Source organism: Poromitra crassiceps (assembly GCF_964638095.1).
Source record: "Poromitra crassiceps genome assembly, chromosome: 4".
Taxonomy (NCBI): domain Eukaryota; kingdom Metazoa; phylum Chordata; class Actinopteri; order Beryciformes; family Melamphaidae; genus Poromitra; species Poromitra crassiceps.
In genome coordinates this window covers 24,689,748-24,705,308 of record NC_139626.1, presented here as the reverse complement: position 1 = coordinate 24,705,308, position 15,561 = coordinate 24,689,748, and the positions used below count along the sequence as shown (strand labels likewise).

The window sequence follows — 15,561 nt, the reverse complement described above, 5'->3', positions numbered from 1 at the left end:
AAAAGAAAAAATAAGTGCCTGGGAGATTTCACCCGCCCTTCAGATCCTGGAAGGAGCGGAGACCAGAATCGTAATGAATATCCCCTAAAGTGTGAATGCCTTTGCTCTGCCAGCGAGGGAAAGCAATTAGGCCATGGTCCTATGAGTAACCAACCGGTTGTTGTTAAATATCGGGGTGTTGAAATGCCATGGGCATTGAATAGCGTTTGATTTCTGGGCACAGCGCCAAGTCTGGATTACATGTGTAATAAGAGGGCCAAAACATAGCTGATATTGCTTGATCGAGCATACTTAAAACTGTTCTATTTCAGCCTCATTGCCAGCATATCTGATATAATCTCCCTTCAATATTCTCAATGAGCATAAGAGTTAAGATACATTTCCTCTTTACCAAGTTTATCTTGCATCTTCCACTTTGAAATTAGATACAAGTGATCCAGACTATAGGCTATGGCTATTATGAAATTAAGTATGGCTAGTCTAGTATGGCTAGACAGCGATGAAAATATATATTTTTATTATAATTTTTTCTGACCCCCCCCCATTTTCTCCCAATTGTACTTGGCCAATTGCTGCCCGGTCGCTGCTCCACCCTCTGCCAATCTGGTGAGAGCCGTAGACTAGCACTATGCTTCCTCCGACACAGTTGCCAGTCGCTTCTTTTCACCTGACAGTGGGGAGCTTCATCGGCAGGAGATTCAAATTCAAATTGTAAACTTATTATTGGCACTGTATTCAGCTGTTTGATAAAAAAGAAAACCTGTTGGTATAGTCAGAAATTTACTTAGGCATCACAATTTGTCTCTTCACTCCTTTGTGGTTTTCTTCAGTTTGTTCTTCAGCTCAGACATAAGTGGATTTCCAAATCTGGTGAAACATGAGAAAACATATTGTATTAATTTTGTGTGTGTGTGTGTGTGTGTGTGTTGAATGCATTTGCAATTGCACAACTGTGATGTCACTCGAGCAACTCGGAAGTGTCATCAGTAATGTCAGTGATGTCCCTTGAGCAATTGTGATGTCATCAGTGATGTCACTCGAGCAACTAAGACAAATTCCTCATGTAATCGTGCATATTGCGGCAATAAAAGTGATTTTGATTCTATATATAGGTATATATATATATATTACCCTGGATGTCTTGGTGGCATCCATTTACGTTTGTGTTCTGCCTCCTCTTGTTTGGGAGCTTCATCCTTCACTTCTGACCCTCTCGCAGATTTCTGTTGAATGTGATGGTTACAAACTGTATAGAGTACGTCAACACAATCACAGCATAGCATTCAAAACTATTAATGACATATTAATATACCTGTGAGGAGCTTTCTGTGTTATCTTCATCCTTTACCACTTTCGGTGTCTTTTTTAAAACAGGAAAACCAGCACTCAATCCTGAAAACAAACATGTCTGACATTTTCTTACCCATTATACAGTAAATAATAATTTGACTTGCAGTGTAACAAAGTATTTTCTTTTGGTTACCTACCAGGTAGTTTTATTCCGATGCCCAACCCTCCCAGTGGCACACCTTTGAGGGCTTTGACTGACAGACGCCCAGAGGGGGTGGGATCCACCGAGGGCCTCTGAAGAAGGGTGCGGGGATCTTTTGGCGGCCTGACACAGCGGTTTTTAACAGCAATTCTTGACTTTTGAGCGCTGAAATCCAATATAGAGGCATCTACCAGTACCTGCCATTACATTAGGAAAAACAACAGGCAAACATCACATCCAAGGCATTAGAATGCCATCTAGAAGTCTAGAAGACATTTTCACTGGCTGCAATTTATTTTTAAATGTATTTACTTCAACTATCCATCATATCTAAAACAGTACCTAGTTCCATACAGCTTCTCATACCCAGTTATACGCTCAATATCCCCTATTTTTTGTTCCCAAATATTTTAAGGAAATTGGGTGTACGGCCCTCAAATTCAAAGCCCCATTTGATTGGAACAATCTGCCTAATTCTCCGCTCTATTTCTTCGCTTTGCATTTTTAGGACTGCATTTTCTTATCTGAAAACAACTTGTTCTTGTTTCTAATTGTGTTTATTCTTATAAATGGTTTGTGGGGGTGGGTGGGTTGGGGTTTCTGACTGTGTGGGTGGGTGGGTGGGTGGGTGCTGTATTTGTATTTGTGCTGTATTGGTACGTGTTGTATGTGTACCTCAAATTCTCTTGTTGTTATATTGTTGATGCATTTGTGTTTCTAGGACCCCCTCGAATACGAGATTATTCATCTCAAGGGGTTTTCCTTCAATAAAGTTCAAACGTCTCTGTAGGTCATGTGTACAATTGTGTGATGTAAATATGACTGAATGAAACATTATAATTTATGTCTTATTTTAATGTATTAATTGAAAAATCATACCTCACACTGATCTCCAGAGTTTGTCCTTGGTGGCAAACTGAAACGTGGCTCTTCCTCTTCATCCTCCTCCTCTGTGTTAATCCCAGGTAACGATTCTGTGATCACCTCTGATCTCCCCGGCTGATCCTGGTGTTCGAAACTGGTCTCCCCATGTGAAGCAGATTCTATCAACACAGTTCCTTCCCCTAACCAAGCCTCTGACTCGCTTCTCTCCCAGAGAAGCACAGACTCTGCTTCCTCTGTTTCATTATGTTGTCCTGAATGTTTGATTTCATTTGGAGAGCTTGACACAATGTTCTCAAGAGGCTCATCTTTCATTTGTCCTTGGTCGTCTTCGAAATGCAGTGATTTAACGTCTGCTTCTTCAGCTTCATTCCAGTGATTTTTCTTTGCTAGTTCGGAATCAGCATCTATCTCAGGATCAATCTCCCTCTGTAATCCAGTTTCACTCTCCACTGATTCCACTTTTTCTTGTGATTTATCAGCTAAATCGTTATGTCTGGCCTCCGGTTCTGTTGAATCAGAAGGATTCCCTAGAAATCCTGTCTGTCCGGGTATTGTACATATGGATTGGTCCTCTTCAATACATGATTGCCCTGCCTCAGCTGTCTCCTTCATCAGGCCATCATGAGCTTCAGGTTGTTTTGCAGACAATTCAGAGATCTCCGACTCCGGCATGCTATCTGATGTCCCACGTACGCCTTGAAATGATCCAGTATCAGATACATTCAGTAGTTGAGCCGCGTTCTTTGGTGCGCTCCATTCACCTAGGGATTGGTCCAGCAATCCTGACTCTGCTGCCGATGAAGATATTTCAGAGTCACTCACTAATCCAGATTCTCCATCATTTAATCCCAATAATTCCTCTTTCTCCTCCTCTGTCTGCACTGGCAGCGCTTCATCTGGCCCTTCATCTGATTGGTGTATTTCTATCTCAGTTTGTGGTCCAACCTCTGGCTCCTCCAGTGGTTCACTTTCTTCTGTTTGGATGGCAAATTGAGGCTCCTTGTCGTCAGCATCCTCTGGCAATACTGTCTCTATCCACATGTCAAGTATCTCATCATCAGTCTCATTTGCATGTCCAATAACTGAGCTATCTGCTCCTTCGGTGTAACTCTTCTCTAATTCTGTCACATTTTCTCTCATCTCATGCATTGCCATTTCTGTTTCTGTTGATAACATAACTGTATATTTTGGTTTGGGCTCAATTTCCACGGATTCATCAGACAATTCAGTGTCAATCGTCTCTTCTTTGCTAGTCTCAAGTACTTCAATTGATAGTTGATGTTTAGTCTCCACTGGCTCATTTGGAGGCTCGGTGATTGTATCTCTGGACGATTCAGATCCTGCAATCAAAGCATCTTCTTCGTCATCCATCTCTGCTATATGCAGATTTAATACTTCAGTGTCATTTGTGCTTTCTGATTCACGTTCTGCTGTCTTCTCCTCCTCAACTCTGACGTCAATTTCTTCAATATCTAACATCGCACCTGGCAATTCTATTGCTAATTCTTGTAGTTCTACATAAATATCCTCAAGTAATCGAGGATCGGTCTCAACTGACTGTTTCATCAAGCTAAATTCAGTAATGTCTTCTGGTGGACTAGAGGTGTAGCTGCTGTTCTGCTCTGACATAATGGCATCTATTGATTCATCAGAGAGCCTTGCCTCTGTCATCTTCTGTAATTCAGTCTCAAAGAAGTTCAAAGTTTCATCTGAGCATCCAATCACATCCTCTACTGTTGCAGCTGTTGTCTCCTCATGTTGTTTATCTGTCTCAATCACAAGTCCATCCTCGGTCTCAGCATCAACTTCTCTGGAATCACATAATAATTCTCCATCTAATCCAAATCCAATTGATGGCTCTTCAGTCCTATCATACAGGTCTTCTACTGTCCTACCAGTTTCATCTGCTGAGCCAACATTTGTCTCAAATGTCTTTTCTGACTGTTGGCTGCCTGGCTTCATTGATGTGTCCAATCCTTCCACCTCTACCAATAAGTGTCCTGATGCTTGAGTTGATGTGTCACTCACAGGTTCAGCCATTGGCTTCTCTGTTTTCTGTGGCAGATGATTGTCCGTGAGGCACAATATGCCAGTGTCCCCCTCTACAACCATATCAAAGTTATTCTTCATATGTTCTGTCCTTGTTGAATCTTGTTCCTCTTCCATATGCTCACTCATCAGTAAATGGCCAGCTTCAGTGCTACTGCCAATGTTTTGGAAGCTCTCCGGCTCTTCGCTCTCCACCCCTTCTGGTAACTGGGTAGTCTGAATTTCCTCGTAATCTCCTACTTCCAGGCTTTGTGTTGTATTTTCATCTCGCTCATGGCCATTGTTGTATTCAGGAACTCCCTCTCGAGTTTCCTCCCATGCTCCACAGTTTGGCTCATGAGGCACAGCAACAGGCCCTTCACTTGTGCCTGAGGAATCATTTTTGAGCTTTCCATTTATTTCCCCTCCATTGCTGCTGTCTGTTACTGTACTGACTGGTGTTACTGTACTGAATGTACACATTCTTTCCATATAACTTTCTGTTTGTTCATTTTCACTTTCTTCTATGTTGTCTTTTTCTGTGCCAACGAATCCCTCATCTCCTGGAATGTCTACCGTTGCTTCTTCTACTTTTTTGTCACTCATTGTCCCGTAATGGATATGTTCCGATATTCCTGAAATCCCTGCACATTTGTGTTCAACAGCATCTTCATCACTCGTTTTGGTTTCAACTTCCAATTCGGCAACCTCATCATCTTGGTTTACATCTTCAAATTCATCTCTGTGCCACTCTGTGGCATTTTGTGTCAAGCCTTCACTTACAATATGTTCTTCTTCCTTACTGTGTTCTCTAACTGCTTCAATGTCATCTTCCTGTTCTCTCACTTTATCTGGTATTTTGTTGTTTCCAATTGCTTCTCCCTGATTGACATTTTCTTCTTCAGTTGCAACGCCCTGTTCCCTCTCAACCACTATGCTCCCATCTTCCTTCTCTTCTTGATCTTCAGCTTTACTTTTTGTAATTCTTTCCGCAGTACTCTCAACCATTGTCTCCTCCTGTCTGACAACAGTTACCTCATCATCTGCTACAACGCTGCTTTTGTTGTTGGCCATGTGTACGTCAACATGCAGCGCTGCGTCTGAAGAAGAAACACATGGATCTTCCTTTACATCTCTGTCCTCATCTGACACCTCTTCACAGATCGCTGCTGCTTCCTGCTCTTGTCTTGCTCTTGCAGGATCCACTAATCCCTCATTAGACATGAGGCTGTTTTCATCTTTGGCGATGAGCAGTCCTATGTCTTCATCTCCTGTTTCGGCAATCTGCTCCTCTCTCATACCCTCACCTTCTCCGCTGTTGAACGATGTTACATGTTGCATGTTTTCTTTGCCAGATCCTAAGCTGATGTCGATATTGCAAAATTCAAGGGCAACAACTGGTGGAGATGAGTCAACCACAGAAGCTGTCACAATAATTGCAGGTTCCGCTTCTCCTTCCCCTCCACTGATGTCACTCTCTGCACTATTAACATTACCAGACTCACTGTCAGACAATTCAGTGTCTATCATTGTCTCTTCATTTGTAGTCTGAACTAGTTCACTTGATAGTTGGTGTTTTGGCTCAATTGGTGGTTCAGTGTTTGTATCAATAGACGATTCAGATACTGCAATCAAATCATTTTCTTTTTCATCATTTTCTTTGGTTAATCCGGCTGCCATTTCTACTACCTGCAGATTCAATACTTCAGTGTTATTCTTGTTTTCTGATTCACTTTCTGCTGCCCCCACCTCCTCAATTCTGAAGTCAATGTCTTCAATATCGAACATCGCATCTTGCAATTCTATTGCTATGCCTGGTTGTTCTACATTGTTATCCACAGGTAATTGAGACTCGGTCACAACTGATTTCATCAAGCTTGATTCAGTAATGTCTTCTAGTGGACTAGAGGTGCAGCTGCTGTTCTGCTCTGACATAATGGCATCTATTGATTCATCAGAGAGCCTTGCCTCTGTCATCTTCTGTAATTCAGTCTCAAAGAAGTTCAAAGTTTCATCTGAGCATCCAATCACATCCTCTACTGTTGCAGCTGTTGTCTCCTCATGTTGTTTATCTGTCTCAATCACAAGTCCATCCTCGGTCTCAGCATCAACTTCTCTGGAATCACATAATAATTCTCCATCTAATCCAAATCCAATTGATGGCTCTTCAGTCCTATCATACAGGTCTTCTACTCTCCCACCAGTTTCATCTGCTGAGCCAACATTTGTCTCAAATGTCTTTTCTGACTGTTGGCTGCCTGGCTTCATTGATGTGTCCAATCCTTCCACCTCTACCAATAAGTGTCCTGATGCTTGAGTTGATGTGTCACTCACAGGTTCAGCCATTGGCTTCTCTGTTTTCTGTGTCAGATGATTGTCCGTGAGGCACAATATGCCAGTGTCCCCCTCTACAACCATATCAAAGTTATTCTTCATATGTTCTGTCCTTGTTGAATCTTGTTCCTCTTCCATATGCTCACTCATCAGTAAATGGCCAGCTTCAGTGCTACTGCCAATGTTTTGGAAGCTCTCCGGCTCTTCGCTCTCCACCCCTTCTGGTAACTGGGTAGTCTGAATTTCCTCGTAATCTCCTACTTCCAGGCTTTGTGTTGTATTTTCATCTCGCTCATGGCCATTGTTGTATTCAGGAACTCCCTCTCGAGTTTCCTCCCATGCTCCACAGTTTGGCTCCTGAGGCACAGCAACAGGCCCTTCACTTGTGCCTGAGGAATCATTTTTGAGCTTTCCATTTATTTCCCCTCCATTGCTGCTGTCTGTTACTGTACTGACTGGTGTTACTGTACTGAGTGTACACATTCTTTCCATATAACTTTCTGTTTGTTCATTTTCACTTTCTTCTATGTTGTCTTTTTCTGTGCCAACGAATCCCTCATCTCCTGGAATGTCTACCGTTGCTTCTTCTACTTTTTTGTCACTCATTGTCCCGTAATGGATATGTTCCGATATTCCTGAAATCCCTGCACATTTCTGTTCAACAGCATCTTCATCACTCATTTTGGTTTCAACTTCCAATTCGGCAACCTCATCATCTTGGTTTAGATCTTCAAATTCATCTCTGTGCCACTCTGTGGCATTTTGTGTCAAGCCTTCACTGCATGTAATATGTTCAGTTACAATATGTTCTTCCTTACTGTGTTCTCTAACCGCTTCAATGTCATCTTCCTGTTCTCTCACTTTATCTGGTATTTTGTTGTTTCCAATTGCTTCTCCCTGATTGACATTTTCTTCTTCAGTTGCAACGCCCTGTTCCCTCTCAACCACTATGCTCCCATCTTCCTTCTCTTCTTGATCTTCAGCTTTACTTTTTGTAATTCTTTCCACAGTACTCTCAACCATTGTCTCCTCCTGTCTGACAACAGTTACCTCATCATCTGCTACAACGCTGCTTTTGTTGTTGGCCATGTGTACGTCAACATGCAGCGCTGCGTCTGAAGAAGAAACACATGGATCTTCCTTTACATCTCTGTCCTCATCTGACACCTCTTCACAGATCGCTGCTGCTTTCTGCTCTTGTCTTGCTCTTGCAGGATCCACTAATCCCTCATTAGACATGAGGCTGTTTTCATCTTTGGCGATGAGCAGTCCTATGTCTTCATCTCCTGTTTGGGCAACCTGCTCCTCTCTCATACCCTCACCTTCTCCACTGTTGAACGATGTTACATGTTGCATGTTTTCTTTGCCAGATCCTAAGCTGATGTCGATATTGCAAAATTCAAGGGCAACAACTGGTGGAGATGAGTCAACCACAGAAGCTGTCACAATAATTGCAGGTTCCCCTTCTCCTTCCCCTCCACTGATGTCACTCTCTGCACTATATAGTTGGTGTTTTGGCTCAATTGGTGGTTCAGTGTTTGTATCAATAGACGATTCAGATACTGCAATCAAATCATTTTCTTTTTCATCATTTTCTTTGGTTAATCCGGCTGCCATTTCTACTACCTGCAGATTCAATACTTCAGTGTTATTCTTGTTTTCTGATTCACTTTCTGCTGCCCCCACCTCCTCAACTCTGAAGTCAATGTCTTCAATATCGAACATCGCATCTTGCAATTCTATTGCTATGCCTGGTTGTTCTACATTGTCATCCACAGGTAATTTAGACTCGGTCACAACTGATTTCATCAAGCTTGATTCAGTAATGTCTTCTCGTGGACTAGAGGTGATGCTGCTGTTCTGCTCTGACATGATGGTGTCTATTGATTGATCAGAGAGCCTTGTCTCTGGCATCTTCTGTAATTCAGTCTCAGAGAAGTCCAAAGTTGTGTCTGCGTATCCGATCACATCATCTGCTGTTACAGCTGTTGTCTCCTCATGTTGTTTATCCGTCTCAATCACTAGTCCATCTTCAGTCTCTCCAGCATCAGCTTCTCTGGATTCACATAATAATTCTCCATCTAATTCAAATCCAACCGATGGCTCTTCAGTCCTATCATACAGGTCTACTGTCTCGCCAGTTTCATCTGCTGAGCTAATATTTGTCTCAAATGTCTTTTCTAACTGTTGGCTGCTCGTCTTCATTGATGTGTCCAATCGTCCCACTTCTACCTCCAAAACTGATACGTGACTCACTGTGTCATTCACTGATTCACCCAGTGGTTTCTCTGTTGCCTGTAGCAGTTCACTTTTTGTGAAGCACAGTGTGCCAGTGTGTCCCTCCACAACCAGATCAAAGCTACTCTCAATAGATTCTGTGCTGTTCAGTTTTGAGTCTTGTTCCTCTTCCATATCTTCACTCACCATGACAATTTGGCCAGCTTCAGTGCTACTCTCAATATTGGATGCCATATTGTGATGGGCCAGCTGTAATACGTCATCACTACTCTCTTCTCTCATAGATGCTTCATACGTTACCCCTGCATCTGCCTCATTCTTCTGCAACTCTTCTACGTACATGTTATCTTCCTCCTCTGGACTCCTTTCTGTGAACATACCCAATTTGCCTCCAATTCCATCTGCCCCCAAACTACCAACAATAAAAGATTCGTTGAAATCTTCTGGTTCATCCTCAAGGATAATATCCTCGTCCTCCTCCTGATCCTTGACCTGTAAATCCATCATGGTTTCATCTGCTTTCTGGTGATCACCATGTATCAATGCTGCATCAATCTCCTCCTTGGGACCAGTTTTTCTGGCAGTTTCTGCCATGTCTTCAATTACTGCATCATCTGTAAGATTTGGTGACCTGATGTTCCCGTGTTCTTCATATGCCTCAAGCCCCTGGGTCCTGGTCCTGACACTCTCAAAAAGGGACAAATTCTTATCACCGTTTTCTTCTTCTCTGAGCAGTCCTGTGTCTTCATTTCCTGTTTGAGCAACCTGCTCCTCTCTCATAGCCTCACCTTCTTTAGATGCAGGGCAATCACTCCCTCTGTTGAATGGTGTTATGTACTGCATGTTGTCTTTGTCAGGCCCTAAGCTGATGTCGATGTTGCAAAGTTCAGGTCGCCGCGATGACTCAACCACAGAAGCTGTTGTAAGATTTGTGTGTTCCTCATCTCCTTCCCCTCCCTTGATGTCACCCTCTGCACCATTAATGTTACCAGGCACACTGTCAGCTGTGGGCCCCTGGACCAAGTTTGTGTCATTGTCATTGTTGCCTGCGTCAGCAGCCTCTGGCCTGAGGAACCTGGTCACAGCTTCTGATATATAGTTCTGAGAGAGAGACAGAGAGATAGAGAGAGAGAGGAGAGAGAGAGAGAGAGAGAGAGACCAAATTAGATCCAAATACTTTACAACATGCTACCTTTCAGTGTAATGGCTCCCGATGCCTGACATCAACTGTGGATAATATAAACTACTCCCAAAATACAAATCTTTACACAAATTGAGAATATCAACATTGATAACATTAGCTATTGGGAAAATGAAAATAAAAGAGTAGACAAATTGAAATGTTATGATGATCTGCAGAGAAAATATGAAATTGTGCATTTTCTTAAAAAAATAAATAAAAATAAATAAAGGAGACGCAAACAGAGGAAAAAATAGCAATACAAAGTATGGGGTCATTGACCATATCCTGGCCATTGAAACGGGACGGCCAACAGAAAGACGTGGCTCTGGAAGACAGAATCTGCTTCCTGTCCGATGATGGGTAAATAGAGAGTCACTTCCTGATGTCCTGTATAAGATATAAGGAGGTCAGAGATGTACACCTTTTATATGTCTAACACACCAATATTTGATTTAGGCTATAAGAAAAGCTCAAGGTGCCATTGGGTGTTATGGGGGGGACTCAATGTTGCAAGGGTTGTGTTTATATGTCAGCAAATACGGGACGGGAGAAAATATTTAGAATGATTTTTGAAAAATGTGTCAGAAATGACACCCACCCCACCCCAATGTCCAATGTCCTGACCTATCATCATCATAAAAAAGGGAGTAAGTGGTTTGTTTGTTTGTTTGTTTGTTTGTTTCCATTTTTGTCCCACATTGGATGATGTCATCAGCAAGTGACATCACTGATGATGCCATAGGCATTGTGACATCATCAGTGACATCATTATTGACCAAAATCATCTCATGACATTAGTGATGATGTCATAGGCATTGTGACATAATCAGTGACATCAATATTGACCAAAATCATCTTATAAGAGACAAGGACCACCTGCATTGCCATAAAACACCACCAAAAAAGACCACACCCGCGTTAGACAACGACCTCTGTTTCACGATACCTCATCGAGTGCTCAGCAGCCGAGCTGCAGGCAAGGCCGAAGTTGAGCAATTGTGCGCTGAGTGACGTCACTCGAGGACTCCATGATGTGATCAGTGATGGTCACTCGAGCAATTGTGATGTCATCAATGAAGCGAAGTTGGGCAATTGTGCACTGCGCATGCCAATAGAGCAGGCGATGATGCCACACAGCAGCCGAGGCCGCATAGCGGGCGAGCCTTTCTAGTACAATATACTTTCAATTATATTGAGTGTATTTATATATACTGTATCTTATTGTATAACATGTAGGCTAGCAATTATGTACAATGTATTGTGCTATGTTTTTACATGCTATTGCCACAAAATCTGTTGAATTGTTTATTTGTTGGTTATCTGTATCCTTTGCAAATGCTTTGACATATCTGTCAGGCCAATAAAGCAGATACAAATTGAATAGAGAGAGAACAAGAGACAGACATCCACACACAGGGGGAGAGAGAGAGAGAGAAAGAAAGAAAGAAAGAGAGAGAGAGAGAGAGAGAGAGAGAGAGAGAGAGAGAGAGAGAGAGAGAAGGATACTTTTCAAATGACACTTGCAGCATCTGTTATCTCATTAGATATTATTTCAGCTCACCCAAACTGTCCAGAAAGTTCTCCCAGCCCTGGAGAACGGACCTTGAGAATCCATCGCCGTAGGGGTCTGTGAAGTATTAATAGAGAGATGTCCGCTGCATCAATATGAGGAAGAGGTGCGCAGCTCGGTCGCTGGGTCGCCCCTGCACACTGTTGCAAATATGCGGATGTGATCACAGGCACTGTCAGGCAGGCTTTGGAAGTAACTGATTAGGTAATCTGGTTACTGTAATCAGGGTACAAAAAGGTAACTGTAATCCCTTACAGTTAGCCTACAAAAAAAGATGTAGCCTAATCAAGACAGATATAGATTTATTTATAAATAAATAAATAAATAAATAAATAAATAAATAAATAAATAAATAAATAAATAAATAAATAAATAAATAAATAAATAAATAAATACACAAATAAATAAATAGCCTACATACATACATAAATAAATAAATAACAGGATTATAATTTAAAATACATTTATTGTAGGCTATATTCTATTTATTGTAGATTATATATTTATCCAAGTCACTGTGCACTGTATTGGGATCAGCGTGATGTCACGAGACCGCAAAACACCCGGAACCGTGGCAGTTAATTAGTAGCCTACTATGAGTTGTGCCAAATAAAAAACTATAGGCTTACATGACATCGCTTATATTTTCACATTTTGAGTGAGAGCAGAAGTAGCTCAAGAGTCTGATATGTATGTATGTCGCAGTTTCAAAAAAGTAGCCTAAACAACATATCCGGGGCTAGTGTGAGAGACTCATGGCTGACTCCATAATGCGTCTCATTGATCGGGGTACTAAAGTATAATTCATTTTTCCTTTCTAATTGAGACATGGAAAATTGTCAAAAATCGAAATTGAAGACGAAGAGTGAAAAACAAATAGAAAATTTATATTTGTATAGCCTACATTTTTAAAGTAACCCTCCCAAACCTGACTTGACCAAACCTGTGATTCACAGGTTTTGGTACAAGATTGTCTTTGGTTTCAGATTCCAATATTGATAATATTGATAATTTATTGACACGAGATCCGCAGCTGATTCATGACAATTAAAGCAACTCTCTCTCATCAGGACGTCCCATCTGAGAATATTTCTGTTTTTAAAACTTAGCATATTTATTTTGTAGATAGCCAGGCCTATTCAACTGCAAGAGACGGGTATACACAGTGGTATAGTGGTGCCTGGAGAAGTGGGTATACTCTTATTATAATTATTTTTTTTATTACAGCCAGCCAGTATACACTATTACTCTTCAAAATGCTCAGCTATCAGCTACCTGTGCACATTACAACTGATATTCTGAGCACTGACAGTAAAATCACATAAAACAGAGGAATGCATTAATCAAATGTATCATTCAATTTTCAATATTTTTATTTTTATATTTTTTAAACAAAGTTTAGCTTTTATATGATTATCAAAATGTAGAGTCAAACCATCCCTAGACCTGACATAGTCAATTGTTGTCAATCTATTTTTTAATTGATCATGTTGCAGTGTTTTCAGAGTTTTAAGTTTTCCAATTTCTTTTCTATGTTTTTCCATCGGTGAAGCAGATTTCAAAATGTTCAGTCTTCTTAAGACATTAGACACTAGGAACCCCAGCAGGGGTGGTGGACTTCTGAGCAGCCTCCTTTGCCTGATGGGCCTGAAACACAGCAACAGCCTCATCCACCAATTGGAGCGCAGTGACTCCAGCATGTGGAGCAGCTCAGAGTTGTCGATCTCCAGCAGCATACCGGTGATCTTGCCCACGAGCTCCTATCCTCGGACATGCACAGCAGGCTGCTTCATGGTGACCTGGCCTGGGGCTGTGAGGCCATGTGCTGCTGGGGGTTGCTCACACCACGGGCATATTTGTGCAGCATGGCACGCACTGGCGCAGCATTGGCTGAAGCACTGGCAGAACTCCCTGAGTAGCCCAGCTGGGGCGGAGCTTGGCTGTGTAGTATGCAGCATGGTTCTGAGGTATAGCAGCCATGAAGTAGCGAGAGGGTGGGGCACGCTGGTAGGGGTTGAAGATAGGATTGTGCACAGCACGGACAGTGGCCATCCTCTGCATGTACTGGTTGGTTAGATGGGTCTGACGCTCTTCCTTGCGCTGGGCTAGGGTCACATACAGTGGTTTGGTAGCAACAATGTGGCCGTTCATCTCGGTCACAGCCTTGGTGGCCTCCTCTGGGGAAGAGAAACAGACAAAGCCAAATCCTTTGACACGGCCGCCCTCCATCATCACCCTAGCGCTAGTTATGGTTCCGAATCGAGAGAATTCTTTGTGCTCGTCAGTCCCCGCCGTCATCCAGGTTTTTCACGTAGGCCTACAAATTGACACCCTGGTATCTGGCCATGCGATCCCGTTTCATCTGCTCAAACTTGCACTTGAGTTTGCTCTGGCGTTCTCCCTTCTTCTGCGCGCGGCCCACATACACCTGCCTGCCATTTAGCTCTTTACCGTTCATGTCGTCCACAGCCTTCTACGCATCCTCATGCCTCTCGAAGCTGACAAAGCCAAATCCCTTGGATTTGCCACTGTCGTCAGTCATAACACGGATACTGAGGGCAGGACCATATTTCGCAAACATCTCCTTCAACTTCTCATTATCCATGTCCACCCCAAAGTTCTTGATGTAAACATTGGTGAACTCTCTGGCACGGGCACCAAGCTCAGCCTCTCTTTCTTTCCGTGATTTGAAGTGTCCAACAAATATTTTTCTGTCATTGAACAACATGCCATTCATTTTCTCAATGGCCTTGTGGGTGTCAAAGTGCAGAAAGCCGTGACCCTTTGAGCCATTTTCATCACAAACCAGCTTGCAGGAGAGGATCTTTCCAAAGGCGGAGAAAGTGTCATAGAGGGTCTTGTTGTCAAGGTTATCCAGGTTCTTGATGAAGATGTTGCCCACTCCCCTCTTCTGCAGCGAGGGGTCACGCTGGGACCACATGATGCGGAGAGGTCTGCCTTTGATCACATCGAAGACATCACTGATGATATCACTCACTGAGTTCCATGTGGTCATGTAGGCTACTGTGTGATTATCAGGTGATGTGTGGGAAGAGACTCCGCCACCCAAACAGTGTTTTGGCAAATTTTGGAGGCGATCGGAGCAACGCTGCGCTTTGCAACTCCGGACACATATTGTTTCTGGCCATTTTGCAGGGCAGCAGCAGAGGCGCCTGCTGCCCCAGACCTAAACTTCCACAAACAGCACAGGCATGGAGGATGGAGGAAGTTGTAAAGTAAATAATAGCTTAATTGCTCAGTTAAGCATCACAGAACATTGTGTTTGGCCATTATACACTGGATGACAAAGACAGAAGGGAAAGAAGGGACATAAACTAAACTGTTTTAACCCAAAAAGCATTTTAAGCTGTACTCATCATTAAGTCCGTTTGGTGTCATAGTATTGAGTGTGTATCCAGAATGTTTCTCTCTGGTAACACTCCACTGAGAAGCCCATTGTTGAAGTGCAACCTTCTTTTTCCAAACAGCTAATATTCAGAGTTAAACTAACAATAGATAGCTATTCCTTCACTCTCCTTGCCTAGGTAGCATTATACTCCGGAGTATATCCACCAGTTTTTCAGTCAGCATTGAGTATATAGACGACGGACGTTTTGGGCAAGTCAGCCTTCTTGAGCGTGTATAACGGTAATGGCAATTTGGCATACAATACACGGCTTGGTCTAATTAGATCTCCAGCACCAACAGCTCTATTCCAGCAGAGGGATTCACATACTGTAATGTTGCCCAATGTAACTTCTACAACATGCCAATTTATACATTTCTTTTTACAAAAGGTAAACAATAGGCCTAAATAGCCTATATGACCAA

General features: G+C 42.4%; 1 protein-coding gene and 1 pseudogene across 2 annotated transcripts; both read right to left on the bottom strand.

Annotated features, from left to right (window-relative positions):
• Positions 1–512: 512 nt before the first annotated feature.
• On the bottom strand, positions 513–7,874 carry LOC310775549 (uncharacterized protein). The gene is made up of 5 exons (XM_083635717.1): positions 2,372–7,874; positions 1,488–1,689; positions 1,313–1,392; positions 1,132–1,223; positions 513–867 (listed from the first exon to the last, which is right to left on the bottom strand). The coding sequence occupies exons 1-5, from the start codon at positions 7,826–7,828 to the stop codon at positions 807–809; spliced, it is 5,892 nt and encodes a 1,963-aa protein (XP_083491843.1). The 5' UTR covers positions 7,829–7,874; the 3' UTR covers positions 513–806.
• A 5,440-nt stretch (positions 7,875–13,314) lies between these two features.
• LOC310775140 (polyadenylate-binding protein 1A pseudogene) lies at positions 13,315–14,671 on the bottom strand (annotated as a pseudogene). Its single transcript has one exon. The product of its transcript is annotated as a polyadenylate-binding protein 1A pseudogene (transcript).
• Positions 14,672–15,561: the final 890 nt, after the last annotated feature.